The following is a 21,564-nucleotide window of genomic DNA, read 5'->3' as shown; positions in this document are numbered from 1 at the left end:
CATAGGCTTGGGCAATAAATTATCAACTATCGGGCTTGGCCAAATTCAGCGTTGCGGGTATTTAAGAGCGGATATTATAACATTTAAATGAGAGCCAATGTAAATTCTAATAGCCTAATTGGCAGCTGGACGAAAATTCTAAATCAGTTTGAGATGAATGAAAAGTATAAAAGCTATAATACATCAGAAATAGAAACGATTTCGCATCGTGAACGCAGTAAGTGCATGGGCGTTGTCAGTCCATTTCCAACAAATCCCGTAAATACCAGTCTTATCTTAACGCACTCTAATCGTGGATAAATTGCGTCATTTTTAAAAGGCAAGGCGCTACTTTTTTGACGTTGCGTAACGAACCAACGCGTAAGTAAACAGATTCCGGAAAAATGCTAGCACGCGATGCGATATTTTTGGACAAAATGCGTCAAAGCTTTTGTTTTCACCAAATTATATCAAGCGTGAAAATACGTGCTTTTCTATTTACAGTTGCCACATTTTCGCTTGTAATAAAGCAAAGTAACTATCTGAATTCTAGTAAAATTGGATACCAGTACATATTAAAAAACTTAAGTGAAGTGTTTTTATTCGAAGATTATTTAGTAAAATGCCGTTCTTGGGGTAAGAAACAGCGATATCGACTGTTGCAGACACCGACTGATTGACGTCTTATAAGCGCGTGTGTTGTTTTTGTTTTCCTCCGCCAGTTGAAAGTTCACAGTTCAGCGTTGGACTGTTTACAGGTTTAGGAGAAAAGTGGACATTATTTTGAACTTAGTCAGCAAAATTGAGATACTTTGTATCGATGTTTGCTTTTGTAGGCCAGTTCATTTATTGAAATTTAATAGACACGGAAACAGTTGGAGGAATAGCAGCAGAAAACAGGAAAATATATCAAACTTTAAGCATGGATTCGACGATGTCAGCTCTAAATCGAATGTCACAATCCCTGAAAAATCCGGCCAAAGCGAAGAAGTTGAAGCATAAAAGTAATTGTTTTCTCTAAATTTATTTCAGTGTCATAGCTCTAAAGTATTTTGTTTAGTCACTCTGAACAAGGCTCCAGGCAAGCATTCTTAATTGGCTTTCTGTTTTTTCGCAGTTTAAATGAAATAGTTTATAATGTCAGAATGCTGGAATGTGTGCTAAAATCTGAAAATACGTATTACAATATTACAGTACTGAATACAGGAATGAGTAAACAATATTCAGATATTTGTAACGCTACTTGCAATTACAGAGTGGTACTTTCTTTTTTAAAACTATTAAATAGTCTCTCGACTGGGAAACTATGGGTCTGGTATAGTTTAGTACCACATGCACTTCTAGTTGGCCTGGCTCAACAATTTTTGCATATGTCAATCCTAACCCTCACCTGACTACGTCACCCAAAAAATACGTCATTTCGACATCACAGTGGCGTAATAATGCCCACCAAAGTATGCGAATGGTCGTCCAAAACGCGCAGACGAGCACCCGAAATCGAGCAAGCTATCTCTCTCGTTTTCTCGTCACAACGATCACGATAGGAGAGAGATCGCAGGCTTTAGCGAGTTCGTTATCGGCGGCGCAGATGTCATTTCGGGCGATCGTAATTATACTTTGGCATGACCTATGACTTGATGGCGACGTCGTAGTGACGTAATTTTTGGATGGCATAGTCAGGTGAGGGTTAGGAATAACATACGCAAAATTCGTTATGCTACGCCCACTGGAAGTACCTGTGGTACTAAACTATACTAGACCCGAAACTATGTCCCATTTCATAGTCATCACAGCATCACTGCTCAAAAAATAGTGCATTACACAATTTTATTGACCCCAATATGACCCCACGTCAAGTCAGCTTTCTTGATATCATGTTTAAGTCCCATTTGTCCTTTGAACTTTTTAGAACTTGATGAAGATTGGTTCGATAATCAGGAACCAATAAAGGATGGGATGATGTTCAGTGCAAAATATCTTGGTCTAACGATCGTTACTGAACCCAAAGGAGAGGATGTTTCCTCTGTTGCCGTACAAAGGATTATTAATACTGTAAGTTACTTGTTCTTGCCTCTTATTTTTTTCAAAATTCGAGTCCTGGCCATCAATTGAGTTACATTATTGGAAGAGGCAAATTTAAAACAAATTGCATATTAATAGGAATAGGAAAGTCGATAAGATGACTTAACCATATGGCGAACCATGGTCTCTCACTCGGTTACCAGTCCATGTCAAGTCTGGGATTAGTTGGTCAGTTATTCGTTTCAGATGCATGAACTTTATGGTTCAGGAAGCCATAACCTGCCAGCGTTAACGTGACACCCTACGGCGGCGACGAGCCCAGCGATCCTCTCGCACATAATTATTAATTTTTGCCATATATTGAGTCAAATATTTGTATACAAACTTTTTGCCTCACAACTCCTAAGGCAACTGAAAATCAAAGGCATAGCGCAAATTGTCCTATCCACCAAGTGGTCAGAAAAGTCCAAGGGGTCGCTTGAGTTAAAGTCTGTAAATTGCATATTTTACCTGCAGTCATTGAGCTTCCTGATAATAATTTTTTAGGCAAAAGGCAAGAAAAGACCAGTACAATTACTAGTTTCGCCAAATGGAATCAAAATCTATGATTTAACTTCACTCCAATTGATCAATGATGTTTCCATAAGCAGGTAATCAATAGCTAATTAGTCTATCAGGCCTAGATAATGATATGTTTACAATAATTCAATATCTTGTGCGAGTTCGCTCAAATCAAGTTTATTAGTCCACAACTGAAATTCAAAATGTACTGATAGATGAGTTGTAAGTGAACACTTATGCACCGATAGCTCAATATGACCTCGTTAATATACCATATGGCAATTGAATATTTCATGGGTTTTTTCAAGGCAAGGTACTGAGCCCTGAACCAAAAATATTGTGGTTGGCGGCTTATCCACGCCCTGGGTTGACTAGTCACAACTCTTGCAATATTCTTTAATCTATGTTTTTTAGTATATAGAATAATTGGGGCTCCCGAAGTATGCGAACCAAGATGGCGGACATCAAAGTGTAATATGTGTACTAGGTTAGGGTTAGGCCATAATTTTAGGTATAAATACTACGGGAGGCTCTTGGCTAGTCTTCGAACTGATAATAGGACTAAGATAAGGAAAATTGGAAAAAAATTATCGCCTAACCCTAACCTGTTCCCATGTTACGTTCCGATGTCCGCCATCTTGGTTCGCATACTTCGGGAGCACCGAATAATTTATATCTTATTTACGGCTGGTTACCAACCTTTTATATCTTGTGGCTTCATTATGGGGAGTGTTAGCACTCATGAACCCCTTGTTTTATCATTCCAGTGGTATTTATAATATTACTTTGATGGTAGATTCCAAATCCCATTATGTTCAAACAGTCCATGACCAACCAAGGAAAAACACCCTGTAAGCGTCAATACTTTTTTACGCAATCTTATCAAGCAATGAAAATAGAGAGCATGGGAAGTTTTTTCGTAGAAAGAAAAGTAAAATCAGTTTGTGTCTGGCATGGCATGGTTGGCCACAGGCCCCCAGTTGGAAACCACCTATCTACGGTAACTAATGAAAAACGAAAATCAAAACACTATGTATCTCAACTATTCTGCATTACTGAATTTGATTATCTTCTTCGACTTGGCAAATACAAATTTTATAGAAATTTCTCTGTTAAATCAATTAAAAATACATTTGGGTAGTGTTTATTTATTATTCATTAATAAAGCAAGCACGCAAATTATAAAAATTTATTGAAAAATCTATTAGTATATCAGTGAGAGACAAGTTGGCGTGATAGTTTCACTTTTCGAATGTTCTTCAAGAATGTGTGCAGCGCAACGTGCTTGACAATGATGCCATAGCTCTTAATCAACATATAGCGGCAATTCACCAACACAACAATTTGCTATTTCATATTTGGATGTAATATATATTTCCGTCATCTATTATTTTTCAGAATATCTTTCTGTGCAGCTCTGAAACAACACCTAAAAATCTTTGCTTTCGTTGCTCAAAATGCTGAAAACGAGATGATGGAATGTCATGCGTATTTATGCAATACAGTTAAAGAGGTCTGTATAGTCTTTAGGGTTGGGCCTTTCTGAATATCTTATACTCTCAAGATCGAATATTTTCTTGAATCGAATATCTAATTGGATAAGATAGGACTTATATTTATCCTGGGGGAGAGAAAAATTGATAAAACGGCTTGATCATATGTCGAACCACGGCCTCTTGTCTGTTACCAGTCCATGTCAAATATGGGATTAGTTAGCCAGTTATTTGTTTTCGGAAGCATGGACTTAATGGTGAAGGAAGCCGCAACCGACCAGAGATTACGTGAACCACCGTGCGGCAGCGAGGAGTCCAGCAATCTTCTCACACATAAGTGACATAACTATTTATGCATGGCATTCGAACCCGGGAACCCACGCTGGGCTATCAAAGGTTCTGTGGCAGGCGTATTCCTAAAGCTTAATACGATGCGCCACACGGCCGCATCAGTAATAATAATACTTTTAATCACATGTGAGTCAGACATATAAATTACTGAAAACCTAGAATTCATCACCCAGTTAGTTTGTTGAGCGTACAAACACAATGAGAAACATGTTTCAGCTATAACTAACAAGGAAAAACGAGTCATATGTCCAAATTGAATTGTAAAAATATGGCTAAATTTGTATAATTATTCTCGACCTCAGACAGGAAAAATAGAGGGCGTTGATTTGAAATTGCGTCTGAACGAGTCTAATAATTTACTATTCGTCTTTATATGCCCAGCCCTTGCAGTCATATAGACTTTTTGGAAAACTTTTAATACCTCAATATTGCCAGATCCTTATAGATATAGACACCCAATTTATTATAGTTTTTTTTATAGCGTAAATACAGGGTAAACAAAAACAGCTATAAATTCTCAACAACCAGCTACAAGTCTAAATGTAATATACAAATCTATTTTCAGGCCCAATCTCTCACAGTTACAGTCGCACAGTCATTCAAGATAGCTTTTGAAATGAGCACTGAAGAATCTACGGCCGATGATAATACGGACAATAGCAACGTGGAGAACGAAGAACCAGATTCGGATCTGAGAGTCATAAGTAACGGAGAAAAAAACGGAAAAAAGTAAGTAAATAACTAAATTTTTTTAAATTAGGTTACTGTGGGACTAACTACGTAATCTTTTTTCTATCACTGCGTGTGTCGCGGCGATTTGTTAAGTGCACCCCGAACATTAACAGAATTCTGTTGAGCATAACTAATTTTTGATTGAATAATTTTTACCTATTGTGTTTATTATAAATGTTTTTTTTTTTTTTTTAAATGCTGTGTATATGAATTCATTTTACCTTTCTATGTTGTTTACTTACTTTCTGTTACTTAGTGTTCTGTTTTACGACTAAGGATGGGCAATGTAGAATAATTTACTATTCTAGAATAGTTAAATCGTTCCAGAATACCGAATCCTATTCTATTTTCATACTTATTCAAATAGTGGGGATTTCCCCGTTGCTGGATTTAGATGTTAAAAAATTGTAATGTATTACTATAAATGTATCATTTATTTGGAAATGTCCTGGATTTCATTCGATACTAAACAGACATTTCCCAGGACAATAAAATTTAAGATAATTTGGATAACTGATAATTTGGGACACTGTTCTATGATAACTGGGTTTTCAGAGCCACAGAGCGGTTCTTGGGGTCATGAGGCACCATTCGTAATAACTACATTTGTTTAAAGTGGATCGAATGTGATTTGTTCAAATTTTGACTAAATTTCTAAATTGTAAAAGACTTTATAAACACCCTGTATGTCTGATTCAATCTCGTGAATTAAAGTATATTTTATAGGTAAAACCCATCTTTGAAGATAAATTATTTGTGGAAATCACCCTTTTTCATAATTTCATATTTAGTCATCACATTTTATCCTGTGGCCGATCCTCACCATTATACATGGGTGTATTATTTGCTATTATTTCCGCTAGCTTCCTCGGACTTTTAGAACTGTTATTTGGATCAAATGTGGCTTTGGTAAACACAGGAAATTGCCTTTTGATAAAGATTGTCCTTGAAATTGGTCTTTATCATACTGGAATAATACAATGGATGTTCAGATTTGTACAGGGTGTCCATGAAGTCCCTTTACAATTTCAATTTTGTTATGAAGTCAGTTCTTAATACATCTTAACCAGGTTTGTTGTTTTATAATCAGTAATTGTTCAAGTGGTCAAACATGGCCCCGATAAATTTCTTTTGCAATTTTAAAATTTTTTAAGACTGTATGAACATTTTGTATAACTCAGAAATGAAGGACTAAAACTGCACATTTTTTTGAAATATAAATCACTCTTACTAAGGATACAGAAATATGTTTTGTATGTCGTTTGGGCTTTTAAAAAAGGAATATCCATGAAATTAGTTTTTACGTTCCTGAAATAATACAATGTCAGATTGTATGACCCACAAATAGCCAAAACTACATCACATTTTCTTGAAATATAAATCATCCTTACTTAGGATGATGTTTTTGTATGTCATTCTGGTTATAAGACAGAGGCAGAAAACCAAACTGAAAGATATTTTTCCAAGAATTTAACTTAAGATATACTGAGAACTGACTTCATAACAAAATTGAAATTATAAGAGGACTTTGTCTTCAACATATTCGGCCACGCATGCTTTAACTGTGTTAACGCTTCGATCTTATATCAGCATTTCTTTACTAAAGCATTTTGAAACATAAAACGGTCGATTGGTTACGAATAGACGGAATAACTTTTAAATATATTTATAGATGCATTAGAGTTTCTGGGATTAGTTCTACACTTCAATTAGTATGAATTTGATTTCTATTCTCAATTTGATTTGTTAATGCACCACATTACATTCATATATTTTTAATTCTTCTTGGCATTATAACGGAGTTATATAACTTTGCTCAGTGACGAGTCTTTAGTATCCCTGAATTATTGTGTAGATTTCTTCTACAAAATTACAGAAAATTTTCTGTTCTTATTCAGAACACAGTCACAAATAAATAAAATTTTCAAATCAAATCAGTCACCTCCTGCTGTTTTATTGCTTTTATGATATGATTTGATGACTTTTGAACCCAATTTCAATTTCAATTGGAACCGTTTACCCACAATTCGCAACGCGAATAGTTTTGTATATCTTGACATTACAAAAATCTTTAACATAACAAAGCTCGATTGACCTGAACATTTCTGTGGCAAATTCTCAGATATTGTGATTCTTGTGGCAATGTGGAATTTCATTTTTAAATAGCTTGGATTGGATTTTAGGTACTCCCGAAGTATGTGAACCAAGATGGTGGACACCGGAACGTAGTATGTATATGGGCTATTCCAAGTGACACTACAGGACAATTCCAGAAATTTTGCAAGTTGTTAGATGCAATATATTTTTACATTTTCAGCTACATGTTTTGTTTCATTGTCCAATCAGTTGCTTTATTGAATAAGCAAAAAATTGCACAAAAGTTACACCCAAGACTTACTTAGTAGATAAAAAAATATAGTAAAATATAGCGTGACACTACAGGACGGCAAATCCACCATGCACTAACAGTACGTTGTGTTGTTCTGTAAATTTTTGCGATGGTACAGTAGGAACCCATAATATTTTCTGGTGCAGTAGCTGAACTATCCCTCTATGTGTTGCTCAAGTTACTTAATGTAACACTGTAAATCCATACCAATAAAGTGCATATTGTATGACACTACAGGACATTTTTCCACTTCGAAATAGCGCCCTCTATCATCTCTTAAAATTCTGGTAATAAATCGTTAAATGGGTGAAGAAATGTCCTACAGCACTGCAAACATTTAAACTTTATTAACTTAAATCCAGTGCGTCAATTCCATATGAAATAACTGTACCAGATAATCAAACACTTTGTGTCAGGAATCATCACAAAATATGTCAATTATACCAAAATTTCTACATTTCAGGCCATTTTTTATAAACCATCAAAAACCTGGGTGAAATTTTAAATTGTTCGATGAAATGAATACAATCTAATAAACTTCCAATGTCTTTTGATATCAGAAATAAAAAAAAATTACTTTCACTACACTTTTTAAAAAATTTATAGAATTCAACTTTTGCTTGGAACGGCCCATATCAGGTTAGAGTTAGGCCATAATTTCAGGTACAAATACTACGAGAGTCACTTGGCTAGTCCCCGAACTCAAAATAGAACTAAAATAAGGAAAATTGGGGGCTCCCGAAGTATGCGAACCAAGATGGCGGACATCGGAATGTAATATGTGTACTAGGTTAGGGTTAGGCCATAATTTTAGGTATAAATACTACGGGAGGCTCTTGGCTAGTCTTCGAACTGATAATAGGACTAAAATAAGGAAAATTGGAAAAAAATTATCGCCTAACCCTAACCTGTTACCCATGTTACGTTCCGATGTCCGCCATCTTGGTTCGCATACTTCGGGAGCACCGAAAATTGTAATAAAATTACGGCCTAACCTGGTACACATATTACGTTCCGGTGTTCACCATCTTGGCTCACATACTTCGGGGATACCGCATTTTATTTATGGATTGTAGAGGTATATAAATAGTGTGGTATTTTACATTTTTGTTTTCGATTAAAGCTTATCTACGCCTTTCTTGATTCCTGAATTCCCAGTATTTTTCTCTTTATTCCAATCAAACTGGCCGATTACTCAAAACTAATAAAGAATACCTCACCTCTGACATGTAACTCATTACATGTCAAAATCTAAACGAGAATATCGGTCAGAGACCGGAGACTTATCGATCGATAGTTCAAGGGGATCCCCCAAAACAGCGCTCTTACTCCATAGTGACACCTTGTGTTCCATCACTAATTAAGTAATAACTCGCTAATTATACGACATAATTCATCGAAAATCAATAGGCTTCTTTTCCGTACTATGATGAATGCACATGCAAAATTTGGAGCAGATTCAACCTCGCTTTCGTGAGATATCGCGTGTATCTAACAGACAAACAAACAAACAGACAAATACCTATCAACATACTTACCGATCTTAAGATCGATAAGTAATGAATTGTCGAAAATGTAAACCTCAGTCGTGACCCAATCTTATCGATCAGTAATCATATTATTTTCAATTAATTGGTGCCCCGTGGTAACTTCATGGGGAGTCACTACCACACTTAAAAAAGACTTGTGTAACAAAATGCATCTTTTTTCTGTTACAGGACAGCACAACTGATCATTCCAAATGTCATGGAAAAGAGATATCAAAGGTAAGGTACTCAAAGATCACATAACATACATGTTTAAAGCCGATTTTCGGGATTCAATTTTTTGGCCTGATTTTCTGGCTTCGGCGGTATTTTCTTTTTCTGGGCTTATTAGCTTTGGAGCCGAAAATACTGAAAAAATACTGTGAACACGTCGAAGAGAGACCGCATTGGCACGTAACTGAGGACAAAATGAGTAAAATAGAATTAGTAAAAAATTTGATGCGCAGAGGTGCTTAACTGACGGACAGAGACAAAAGTGAAGCAATTTTTCTGCAATAATATGGAAGAAACATCATTTTTAGTGCGAAAATTTGGCCTCAGCTTATTGGCCTGAAAATACAGTATTCCCAACAGGATTCGAAGCTGTGAGCCTATTCCTAGCATGATGCGTCAACCATCGGGCAAATCTACAGGGTGACCAATAAAAAACAGAAGCCCAAAATTTTTTGATTACTTTCTATAAAATGTTAACTTATTTAACACTTGAACTTTTATCTGTGTATGGTTGTATGTTCTCTCTAGAACAGGGGTGCACAACTCAAATGAGGACACGTGGCAAATTTTCCGAAATAATCTTGTCACGTGCCACGCACAATTGTTGGTATGGAGTATGGACCTTTCCCCGACTTCTGACCCCCGTAAAAAACGCTCTTTTTGCATCTTGCTGATTGGCCAATGTCACGAAGTAAACAAGGAAGTCGATGTTTGGGGAAAGAACCTTTGTAAATGAACTCCCCTAAAACACACATCAAAAAATTTCAATAATAATACATAATAACGAATATCTATTTATTGAAACAATTTAATGTCCCGAAAAACTTTTGATATAAACGTGATATTTTAATGTATATCATAAATTTTTTTTTTTACAAACCGTTCGCGTGCCACGTTTGAGCGTATGGCGTGACAAATTTGGCGCTCGTGCCCCGTGTTGTGCACCCCTGCTCTAGAACAGTGGTTCTCAAACGAAGGAGGGTAGCGCAGACAATTTTCTGATGGGGATGAAGCTATTAAAAATGAAATATTTGTTAAATTTGATCTTGTCTGCCTTATTTTGTATATTTACGTTTCTTCATTGTTTAGAGATTGCAGAGAGCTGTTGTGAACAATTTTGCTTGTTTTGAACCGAACATACTTCCGCATTTTTATCTGTTGTTTGTAGCTTATTGTTAGCTAGTTATTTTCAAAGAGGCGCGCAAGACGTTACAAATTTTAAAAAGGGTGCGTGACCTTAAAAATGCTGCTCTAGAATATGTTCTAAATGACCTGGGTTTTTAAGGGGTAACATTGTATAAATTTTGATATTTCAGTATTTTAACAACCTCATTTTATCACACAGATTGTCATCTGGTTCCAATCCTTTCGATACTTCAGAACATGAAGTACCTGAAGTCCACACGCCCGAGGGTAAGAAGATTTTGAAGAGAGAAGAGAAACAAGGAGGTAGGTTTTCTATAAAGCAGTGGTTCTCAACCTTTTATAGTTCGTCGCTGCTTTCTGGAGGCTTTTAGCACTGTTTATTTATTATTTATTTTTATTATTATTTTTTATTTATTTATATATTTATTTATTATTATATTTATTTATTATCCTGTTTATTATTCCAGTGGAATTTATAGTGTTGTTTTTATTGGTAGATTCCAACTGTCTTTAGGTTCACACAATTCATGCTCAACAGGTGAAAACACCCTGTGAAATAACCTTATTAAGCAATGAAACTAGAAAAAATGTTTTATTTTGTGAAGGGAAATGCAACATCAGTTGTGTGTCTAGCATTGTGGTCCTTTCTGACTGCTCTGTGGCCACAGGTAATAACAGCTAATATTGCACTTTCCAATCAGACTTTAGGATGCTAAACTTCTGCTAGCGCAGCATTTTAGCCGGCAATATGTACGGTGAAGTATTGTTCGTATGTCCCTACTAACCCTGTGCCTAGTTGACTAGGCTGGGGCTGGTAGGCCCATTGACTAGATGCGAGCATTGAATGTCCAAATTTTTCGCAGACTAGTCAAATGTACAGGGATTTGTAAAACAATGAACGTATTCTCTGAAAATTGTCAAATTACTGGGGGTCCCAACTTTATTGGGGCAATTTCCCCCAGATTGGAAACCACTCTTTTAGGTCTTCAGTAGTCTCTGGATCTTTTGATTCAACTTAGTTTTCCGGCGTCCAATATTTAATCCGAAATTTTGTAATTCACATGCATACCCTCGTATGGTATTCACTACAATTTTTTAAACTTTGTGTTGAAGTTTGCTGACATTTGACTTTCATATTGCTCTTACTTGTTAAATTTGAGCTTTTTAAAATTCTTTTCAGAAACAAACAGAATTGAGGATGTTGAAAATAATGTCTTTATATTTTCTTCGTCTCCTAATTCAAAGACATCGCAACCTTTGACCCCAAAGTCTAACCAACCAATCACACCAATACGTCCGCCACCAGCAAACACAAGACAAACCGGTAAGCTACTGCTTCTTATTTGTATGACAGGAATTTCAAATCGAATGTTTAATCAGCGCTTCTAAAGTATGTGTACCAATATGGAGGTAAAAATTGTGCCTACTTTACATCAAGTTGTGTGAAGAGACTGAAATCTATGGGCAGGGGGTATATTCACTTGGCTAACAGAGACAGTCTCCGAACTCGTAACAGTCCCCGAACTCGTGATAGAACTAAAATAAGGAAAATCGGAATCAAATTATGGCCTAATCTGGTACACACACTACGGGGGTACCGTTCAATCTGTGAAGATTGCGCCTCACATTCAGCTCAGCGACGGGTGCATAAAACATTGTTTGTGGAAAAGACCAAGATTTTCTTAGGCTCTAAGATCTGATATAAGTATAAGTTTATTTTGACTCCACAATCAGCATAAAAAAGATAAAATAACTGATAAAAACAAAATAAAATGAAACTGATTACTTATATGTCTGTATGTCTGTTTGTTTGTCTGTTAGATGCACACGATATCTCACGAAAGCGAGATTGAATCTGCTCCAGATTTTGTATGTGCATTTATCTTATCTCGGACCAGAAGCCTATTGATTTTGGGCGAATTATGTCGTATAATTAGCGAGTTATCAATTAATTAGTGATGGGACACAAGGTGTCACTATGGAGTAAGAGTGCTGTTTTGGGGGATCCCCTAACTTTCGATCGATAAGTCTTCGGTCTCTGACCGATATTCTCGTTACAATATCAGTAAATCCAAAAAGGCTATTTTCCGCATATAGAAGTAGGTCCAGACTCCTAACCCCCCTGGCTGTGCTCTTGCCCCATATACTATTAGTCCCCCAATTATTTGAGCATGGCTTTCTTGTTACCAGATAAACAATCAACTCGAAGATCAGTTCCAAGGCCGACCTCGTTTGGAAGTTTACCAAACTATACCATTCTTCATCAGTCGGTCACGACTCCTTCACCAAACAAGGTATTGTGTTATTACTTATCGATCTCTCGATAAGGTATTTGTCTGTTTGTTACTTATCGTTCTTAAGATTGGTAAGTATGTTGATTGTTGATAGGTATTTGTCTGTTAGATTAACGCGATATCTCACCAAGGCGATGTTGAATCTCCCCCAAATTTTGCATGTGCATTCATCATATCTCGGACCAGAAGCCTATTGATTTTGGATGAATTATGTCGTATAATTAGCAAGTTATTAATTAATTAGTGATGGGACACGTGGTGTCGCTATTGAGTCAGAGTGAAGGAATCGAAACCACAGTTTCGATCAATAAGTCTCTGGTCTCCGACCGATATTCTCGTTTTTTTGTTAGACACTTTTGTATGTTACGCGTTATCTCACGAAGGCGAGGTTGAATCTGCTCCAGATTTTGCATGTGCATTCATCATATCTCAGACCAGAAGCCTATTGATTTTGGATGAATTATGTCGTATAATTAGCAAGTTATTAATTAATTAGTGATGGGACACGTGGTGTCGCTATTGAGTCAGAGTGAAGGAATCGAAACCACAGTTTCGATCAATAAGTCTCTGGTCTCCGACCGATATTCTCGTTTTTTTGTTAGACACTTTTGTATGTTACGCGTTATCTCACGAAGGCGAGGTTTAATCTGCTCCAAATTTTGCATGTGCATTCATCATATCTCGGACCAGAAGCCTATTGATTTTGGATGAATTGTGCCATATAATCAGCAATTATTAATTTATTAATTTTTTTTTGCGAAAGATCGATAAGTTGGCGGTCTCCGATTGCTATCTCGTTCATTATCTAGCTTATTTAGTTTGAAGGGCCTTTTTTGAGTGAAAGCGTTGCTTGTTGTAGTACACTGAATCTGCTTCCTTCTCCAATGTCATACATCTGGAACTGTAATCCTAATGTTTGCTCTGCTCCCTAATTTTATTTGTAATCATTATTAATTCAAAATATTTTTTATTTTCCAGTCAACACCAGATATAGAAGACTGGGACCAAGGATTTGCTGAGTAAGTAAATACTTCCTTTTGTGATGATGCCACAATACATTTATTTTAGTGAACAGAGCATTGGTCATGAACTTATGCCAACACAGGTTGTGCATTGGCTGCCGGTGAATAGTATAGCACATTGTGGTCCGAATCCAGGCCCGTGGGCCACATGTGGCCCGCCGCTTTATTATTGGTGGCCCGTGTCACATTCGGAGAGTAATCAAAAAATCGCATTTCGTGTTGTTTTATAATAAAATTAATCAGAAAAATCGTTTGACATAATGTTACCTCAATAATGTCACTGAATTGACTAGTGTTATGGCTAGCTGAGGCAACTAGCGAAGTGTAATGATGTGCTTGGCTAGTCTAAATTGTTATCTGGTTTTCTATCTTTCGGGAATATACGCTAACAATATAGGCATCATAGAAAACTAAAAATCGAATGCGGATTCTATTAGCATGGGATGGCTATGTCTGATAACTATGTGTTTGCACAATAAAAGTGTTTGTTTTGTATTGCACTGTTTACTTATTCTTAGCACTATTGTGGCCCGCGAACAATGCAAAAATAATTTTGTGGCCCGCGAAGCCGACAACCTTGGACCACCCTGGTATAGCACTTCAAGTGAAATAGCTATTGAGCTCACTTTATTGTTGATTGATGGTAGGGTTCGACCAGGGGTGTGCAAAAAACGGCCCGGGGGCCAAAGCTTGGCCCCAAGCTATATAGTGTGGCTCTTCCCACATATGCAATTATAATCGATCAACATTTTTATATTACAATATAAAATCATGCTAAAACTAGAGATGTACCGATACCACTTTCGTCGCCGATACCGATCCGATACCAGTTAAAAACGCCCAATACCGATACGCCGATACTGCAAAAAGACCGATATTCCGATACCGATACTATGTAATTATTACTTAATTAGGTGTGCTGTGTAGGGCAGACGGGTTAAAACAATGGTCTCCATTAACTTTTATGATTTTATTGAAAAAACAAGTGGCCTGTCTAATTTCTATCCATCTTTTTTTCATTTTTAATTACAAACTTATTGGATGTACATTGGTTTTTAGGTTTAGAATATATTCGATATTTCATATTCGAAAAATAGTATTTTATGATGTATTCAGAATAGTGAATTATTGGGTTGGGGTCATTTCTGTTTTGAATCATTATTTACAAAGGTTTCCTTTTTTTTCAGTCTTGCCTTGTCCAGAACACAAGATGAGCAACGATCAGTTTCAGAATTAAAGTCTCCAAAACAGGAACCCACGGATCAACTGAGTTCTTCATTTCCAGCTTCAAACCCTTTCTTCAGTCCGTTTAACCCATTTAATTAAAAGAAACATCTGACGTTATAGAACAGTAGTTCCCAAACCGCAGCATGTGTAACGAGTTAATATGGCTTGCCGAACTTAAGTGTTCTTACATAGTTTAATAACACTTTATGTTTTTTTTTTGTGTGTGTATAATTGTTACATCATCATCATTATTAAGCACGTGTAACAATTCAATTATACCGATATCTTAATTATACAGACTGGTGTTGGACGCTTGTGGGTGCTATCCTCTCCTGGCCCGCAAATATTTTCCGCTTCTAATTTTGGCCCCCGATTGATCAACTTTAGGAAGCACTGTTATAGACGAAACGTTACAGAAACAAACTTGTGAGCACCCTGTTTAATTACAGAGAGACTGCACAGAAATGACATGTTACAAAAATTGTGAAACTGCCCAATTGCGGGTAATTATTGCATTTATTAGTGATGTTAATTTCAAATGTGTTTGATATAGTCAATGTTGTTTAAATTTGCATTCATTCGCTACAGCATGAATGAGTTACAAATAAATATTTAACCAAATGCGGGTTGAAAAAACTTAAATTCATCGTACAAATGGATTATACCTATTATATTGTGTGTATTTTCACAAACTTATTTTAAAGAACTGACCTCCACGAAACAATTATCATCAATTACGCCAATGAGGTACATTTTAGAATTAGTAAATATTTGTTTTAGTATGTTCTTCCCAAGATTTTCTTACCGAAGGTTCTAAAACATTTTCCTTGTTTCAATTTTTTAAGTCTTACAGAAATTAGTTTAAAAGTGCTATTCAGTGTTCCCACTAAGGAAATTTCCTTTGCGCACCTTAGAAGGAATCTTGGTGCTATCTATACATTTTTGGTGCTATAATTTTTCTTCTACTTGAAGAAATGCCAAATTGAGGAGGTAGCTATTTGTTTTGAAGATATTTGTGCAAAAAACTATTGCATTTCTGTAATCAAAGCCTTCCCCACTGCTGTTTATCATTCGCGTTTTATCGCCTATCTATCAACTGTAAATATTTTCATTTGTCGCAACCTAATTGAAATTTCGGTCGGTTGCTTTTTCGTGATAAAACTTAATGTCTAAACCACCAATGTTGAGTTGAATTTGTGCCTGATATACTCAAACATTTGTCAAAGATTTACACTTTCGTTGTGATTATTCTGAAGTATGTGAACCAAGATGGCGGACACCGGAATGTAGTATGTTTACCAGGTTAGGGTTAGGTCGTAATTTCAGGTAGAAATACTGCGGGAGTCACTTGGCTAGTCCCCGAACTCTTATAAGAACTAAAATAAGGAAAATTGAGATAAAATTATGGCCTAACCCTAACCTGGTACACATACTACGTTCTGTTGTCCGCCATCTTGGTTCACATACTTCGGGAATACCTTTCGTGTCCATATATTAAGGGCGTTGCCTTTTCGTTTTCCGTATTTTATTGCCTTTTTCATGAGAAAACTTGAATTTAACATTGTTTTTCTGTATTTTATTGCCTACTTCACTGACATATCCTTTCTGTAAACACTTCATTTCCATTCCATTATAAAAGACGTAGTCAGACGTGTTTACGTTTTCATATTTTTGTTTATCTAAGTTGCAACTTATTTGTAAATATGTTTTTATTTCTTTTACTGTTGTATTATTTGCAATCATGCTTTTCACATTTATTTTCTTTATTTTATGAATCACGTTACTAAGGTTATATTGCATTCCCGCAATTTTAAAGAATGGTATTTTTGCGAGGGAAATGAATTATTTTTGTGTTGGTGCGTAGCAAGACTCTTGAATGTCGAAGAATAGTTTGTTTTGCCCTTCGCTAGCTTCAATAACATGAGCAGTGGTTCTCGAACTTTTAAGCCGGGCCCCTATTTTAGAAATTGTCACGTATGTTTTATTCAAAAAACAAGCTTAAAATACCTGGAAGAGACGTAAATGATGAAATGAAGAAAAAGTTTTAAAACGAACAAATTTGTCACAACATCTCTTTAAACAATAAAGAAATGTAAATATCCAAAATAAGGTGGGCAAGATGAAGTTTAACAAATATTTTTAATTAGCCTCACGACCCCTCTAAAAATTGTCTTCGCCCCCTCGTGTGGCGCCCCACCGTTCGATAACTAATGAAGTTCCTGGTACATATTTGTGGTATAGTGAGCAACGAGACTCACCAATTTTGAAATTGTGGCTTTTACTATTACTCTGCATTCTTGTTTTACTTATGTATTTGCACTTTGTTTTAATACTCAATAATATTACTAATAGTGGTTACTTTTTTTTATACATATACTCATATCTGTGTGTGTTTTATGTGAATGCAATGATACCTTGGTAACTCGGTAGTCAAACAACTCGATACTCGAACAATTCTGTATTGACCAAAAAATGCTGCGGCCTTGAACGAGAATTCTGTACTCAAACACCTGAGGGTGCCACCGTGTGAAATAACGCCACCCGAACCAAGCATCTTTGCTACTGTTTCGGCACTAGAACAAATCGTTAGTCAAACGCTAATCCTGACGAATTATGTCCGACTACCGAGGTCCAACTGTATGTGCTTTATTTATGTGTTTGTATGTGAGCGATAATTAACAACGGTGCTTTTACTAGGAGGGTGAGAGATCAAGAGTACAAATCTTATTCAGTCCCTTGCTCATCCAAGTCTCACCTCCTCACTCTGTTTGTGAAACATCAAAATTGTAAATATAATAAATTTTCGCATTGCAAGGTCTGTACTCCCGAATGTGAACCATGATGGCGGACACCGGAAAGTAGTATGTGCACCAGGTTAGGGTTAGGCCATAACTTCAGGTACAAATACTAAGGGAGTCACTTGGCTAGTCTCCAAACTTGTAATACAACTAAAATTGGAATAACATTATGGCCTAACCATAGCCTGGTACACATACTACGTTCCTGTGTCCGCTATCTTGGTACACATACTACGTTCCTGTGTCTGCCATCTTGGTTCACATACTTCGGGAGTACCGCAAGAGCTACATAGTATAACACCATTTTATGCCATCAGACTTGTTGCCACAACATCATGCAAACTATAACAGCAAATCTGAACAAATGGAAATTTAGTCCAAATTCATGAAAAGATTTTGAATGAATAATTTTCACATCTCTAGTATACACTTCCAAAAATCTTTCAGTATTTTAACTGTTTTATCTGTATAAAGACTCTCAGCATTATACAGCCTTTTAGTTGCCACTTATGGATTATTCCGACTCTGAAAAACTTGCCTAATGGGGTATTAATTTGGGCGCTCCTGAAGTATGTGCACCAAGATGGTGCACAACCTGAACTCTAACCTGGTACACATACTATGTTGAGAATATGCGCTATCTTTGTGTACATACTTCTGGAGCTCCTTAATTTGTTCCAAAATCAATAATAACCATAATATACACTCCAATATTTCCAAAGTATTTAACCATTTTTTATAATAACGACATGTTACTGCAGCATTGCACATTCCTCCTATACTTAACACAAATCAAATATTCACAGTCATATTGCATTAGCTCCCTTAGCACTTGTATATTCTCAACGGTAAAGTCATTTCAAAGTATCTGGAGAGGATCTGACTCCATTTTGAGTCCAATCAAACCCTTTTTAGTTGATATATTCAAGTTCAGAATAGTTTCATCTAAATAAAATATAATTGTTTAAGTTGATTTCTTCCTGAATGGCCAGTAAAGTTGTCATTAATTTCTAGCAACTTAAGTCATATCAAGATTTTCTGAAGAGAATCGGACTCCATTTTAGGTCCAATCAAATCTTCACAATTTCAAAGAACTGCCTTTTTACTTGTTCTGTTTAAGCCCGTTCATGATAGGTTCATTCAGAAATAATATATCATTTTATTTTGTCCAATCGATTTCTTCCAGAATGTCTTCATTGAATTTCTAGCAATTAAAAAAAAAGACGAATACCTAAATCATTATTTAGTGTTATCATGTTGACTTCTATGTGCTCTGTGTTTGCCTTTAATTTAAAAAATATTCAATATTCGAAAATATTATTTCAAAACGTATAATAACCACGGGTCGGCGTATTATTCAATTTGGACCATAAAATACCTTGGGCGATAGCATCCCCATAACGTCCTGACCAGGTCAGTTTAAATAAATCGACAATCTCGCGTTGTGAATCTGGAATTTCAACATGTGATTATCATATTTGAAGTTTGTGCACCGCATTTGTGTGTGCATCACAAGTGAAGTGCTATTATCGATACCTTACCTTGGGCACAATTAGATTAAAATTGAAAACATTTTGCATTCCCGTAGCTGTCACGGACTGAATATTACGCTACATGAAAACGTCTTTATGGGATATTTTAACGAATGCGCAAACGTGGGGAATGATCAGAAGCCGTTGCATAGTAATCTGAGACTCCGATTTTGATGCGATTTTACTGCCCGTCTTATTGGGAGGTTATGTGCCATTGGAGGTATATGTGAGGAAAACCCATTTTTAGGCTTAAAAGCAGGGCTCGTCTTATTCGCCGGGAAATACGGTAGTTGATTATTTTGACTTTGACACTACTATATTTTCCTGGTGCTCCCGAAGTATGCGAACCAAGATGGCGGACATCGGAACTTAACATGGGTAACAGGTTAGGCGATAATTTCTTTCCAATTTTCCTTATTTTAGTCCTATTATTAGTTCGAAGACTAGCCAAGAGCCTCCCGTAGTTTTTATACCTAAAATTATGGCCTAACCCTAACCTAGTACACATATTACATTCCGATGTCCGCCATCTTGGTTCGCATACTTCGGGAGCCCCATTTTCCTGGCAGTGAAGTCATATCTAGGCCAATCAAACCTACATTGCTTTGGAAACCCTTACTGTGTTGAGCAACTTAGCTACTTAACACAATATGTATCTTCAAGTTTTCAGCATTTTTAAATTCAAACTTCTTGAATATTGACTTACTCAATTTAGACAAAATATTAATCGAAAATATTATTTCAAAACAAATTCAAAATATTTGATTATTTCGGTTTTGGTCGTCCCGGACCGTTCGTACACAATTTATGGCTTAATCTCAACTCATTGTGTGTTGCATTAGAGTTTGCTTTTTGCTTGCTTTTGCTGCCTTTATGTAATTAGCCATTTATAGAATGCACTTGTCAAAAACATTTCCATGTCCAGTGTAATGTTTTACTTTGGTCAGAGCTGGCATTAGGCGAGTGTCATCTATGCCATCAACTTGGTCCCGATTTTCCATATCTGCCGCTTTGGGTGTAAATCATTAAATTTAACCTTCATGAATTATATTTGTGTATATGTAGATGTTTATTCTGTACTTGCAAGACTTATAAAGTGAAATTACTTTAATCCTGATTTTATACCAATTTTAAAGTAATAAAATACGAAGACCAAATTTATTTTCATTATAAAATCTGAATTTCCCGTTTCTCATAAAGCCAAGAATATTTCGGGCCGGCCCTTATTCTGCGACTTAAATTCCACTTTTAACTCATGGTGCGTATCGCAGTTAAAATTTGCCTTTTGCTGCATTTTTTTATGTAGCCATCTATAGAATGCACTTGTCAAAATAATTTTCATAGTAGGAGTGTTTATTTTAGTAGGAAAGACTTGTGAATTGATGCTGTTTCAATCACGGTCCTGTACTCATATAAAAAAGGGGACAAAATTATTTTCAGTATAAAATCTAATGTTTCTGGACCCCTGCACAATCGCACAGGTCCATGAATATTTAAGGCTGGTCCTAATTCCCCACATCAACTCATTGTGTGTATTGTCGTTAGAATTTTCTTTTGCTTGCTTCGCTGCCTTTTTATATTTAGCCGTTTAGGACCGGGCATATCACTGGCGTTCAGCACTCTAATGGCCTATCCTAGAATTCTACACAAAAATGAAATAATTATTACCATTTATTGCATGCACAGAACCTTCCAGAATGAAATAAAATGACCTTAAGGAGTTTAGACTACGAAATTTCGACCCAACTACCCAGAAGTTTTGAAAATTGGCTCCAAAATTTATATGGTTCGCTTTATCATTATAAATTATGGCTCCAACTCCGTGAACTTTGACTCCAACACCCGGAAGCAGCTGCCCCTGCCGTAAAGCATCGCTATTTTAGTTATTACTCTCTGTTATTTACCTTCATGCCTTTTAATAGCAATGTACATATTATTACTTGCCATTAACGTTACTCATTAATATTATTCATTGAATTCATCCATTTGCTGTTTTTACATCTTGTCAACGTGTATAATAAATATATATTGAGTAGCGAAATTGCTTGGAATTATTGGATGAGATGTGTACATAGGAATTGTTGTTGTTTTTTATTGCTTTCTCTTTGAATAAGGCGTTGCATAGGCAGCTAGCTACTGATTAGGAGGTATTTTTTGGGACCTCCAGAAGTATGCGCACCAAGATGTCGCACAACCTGAACATAGCATGTGTGTACCAGTCGTGATTCAGGTTGTGCGACATCTTGGTGCGCATACTT

At 36.1% G+C, this 21,564-nt stretch overlaps 1 protein-coding gene across 1 annotated transcript; it reads left to right on the top strand.

The window, feature by feature from the left end:
• The first annotated feature begins 672 nt into the window (after nucleotides 1-672).
• Nucleotides 673-21,347, top strand: LOC120337250 (uncharacterized). Its single transcript, XM_078116740.1, has 11 exons — nucleotides 673-983; nucleotides 1,889-2,031; nucleotides 2,548-2,651; nucleotides 3,961-4,075; nucleotides 4,972-5,135; nucleotides 9,246-9,293; nucleotides 10,633-10,736; nucleotides 11,614-11,757; nucleotides 12,624-12,727; nucleotides 13,706-13,746; nucleotides 14,937-21,347. Exons 1-11 carry the CDS (start codon nucleotides 902-904, stop codon nucleotides 15,073-15,075), a joined length of 1,188 nt encoding a protein of 395 aa, XP_077972866.1. The 5' UTR covers nucleotides 673-901; the 3' UTR covers nucleotides 15,076-21,347.
• Nucleotides 21,348-21,564: the final 217 nt, after the last annotated feature.

Source organism: Styela clava, chromosome 10, assembly GCF_964204865.1.
Source record: "Styela clava chromosome 10, kaStyClav1.hap1.2, whole genome shotgun sequence".
Classification (NCBI taxonomy): Eukaryota; Metazoa; Chordata; class Ascidiacea; order Stolidobranchia; family Styelidae; genus Styela; species Styela clava.
This window is presented reverse-complemented; position numbering and strand designations above follow the sequence as displayed.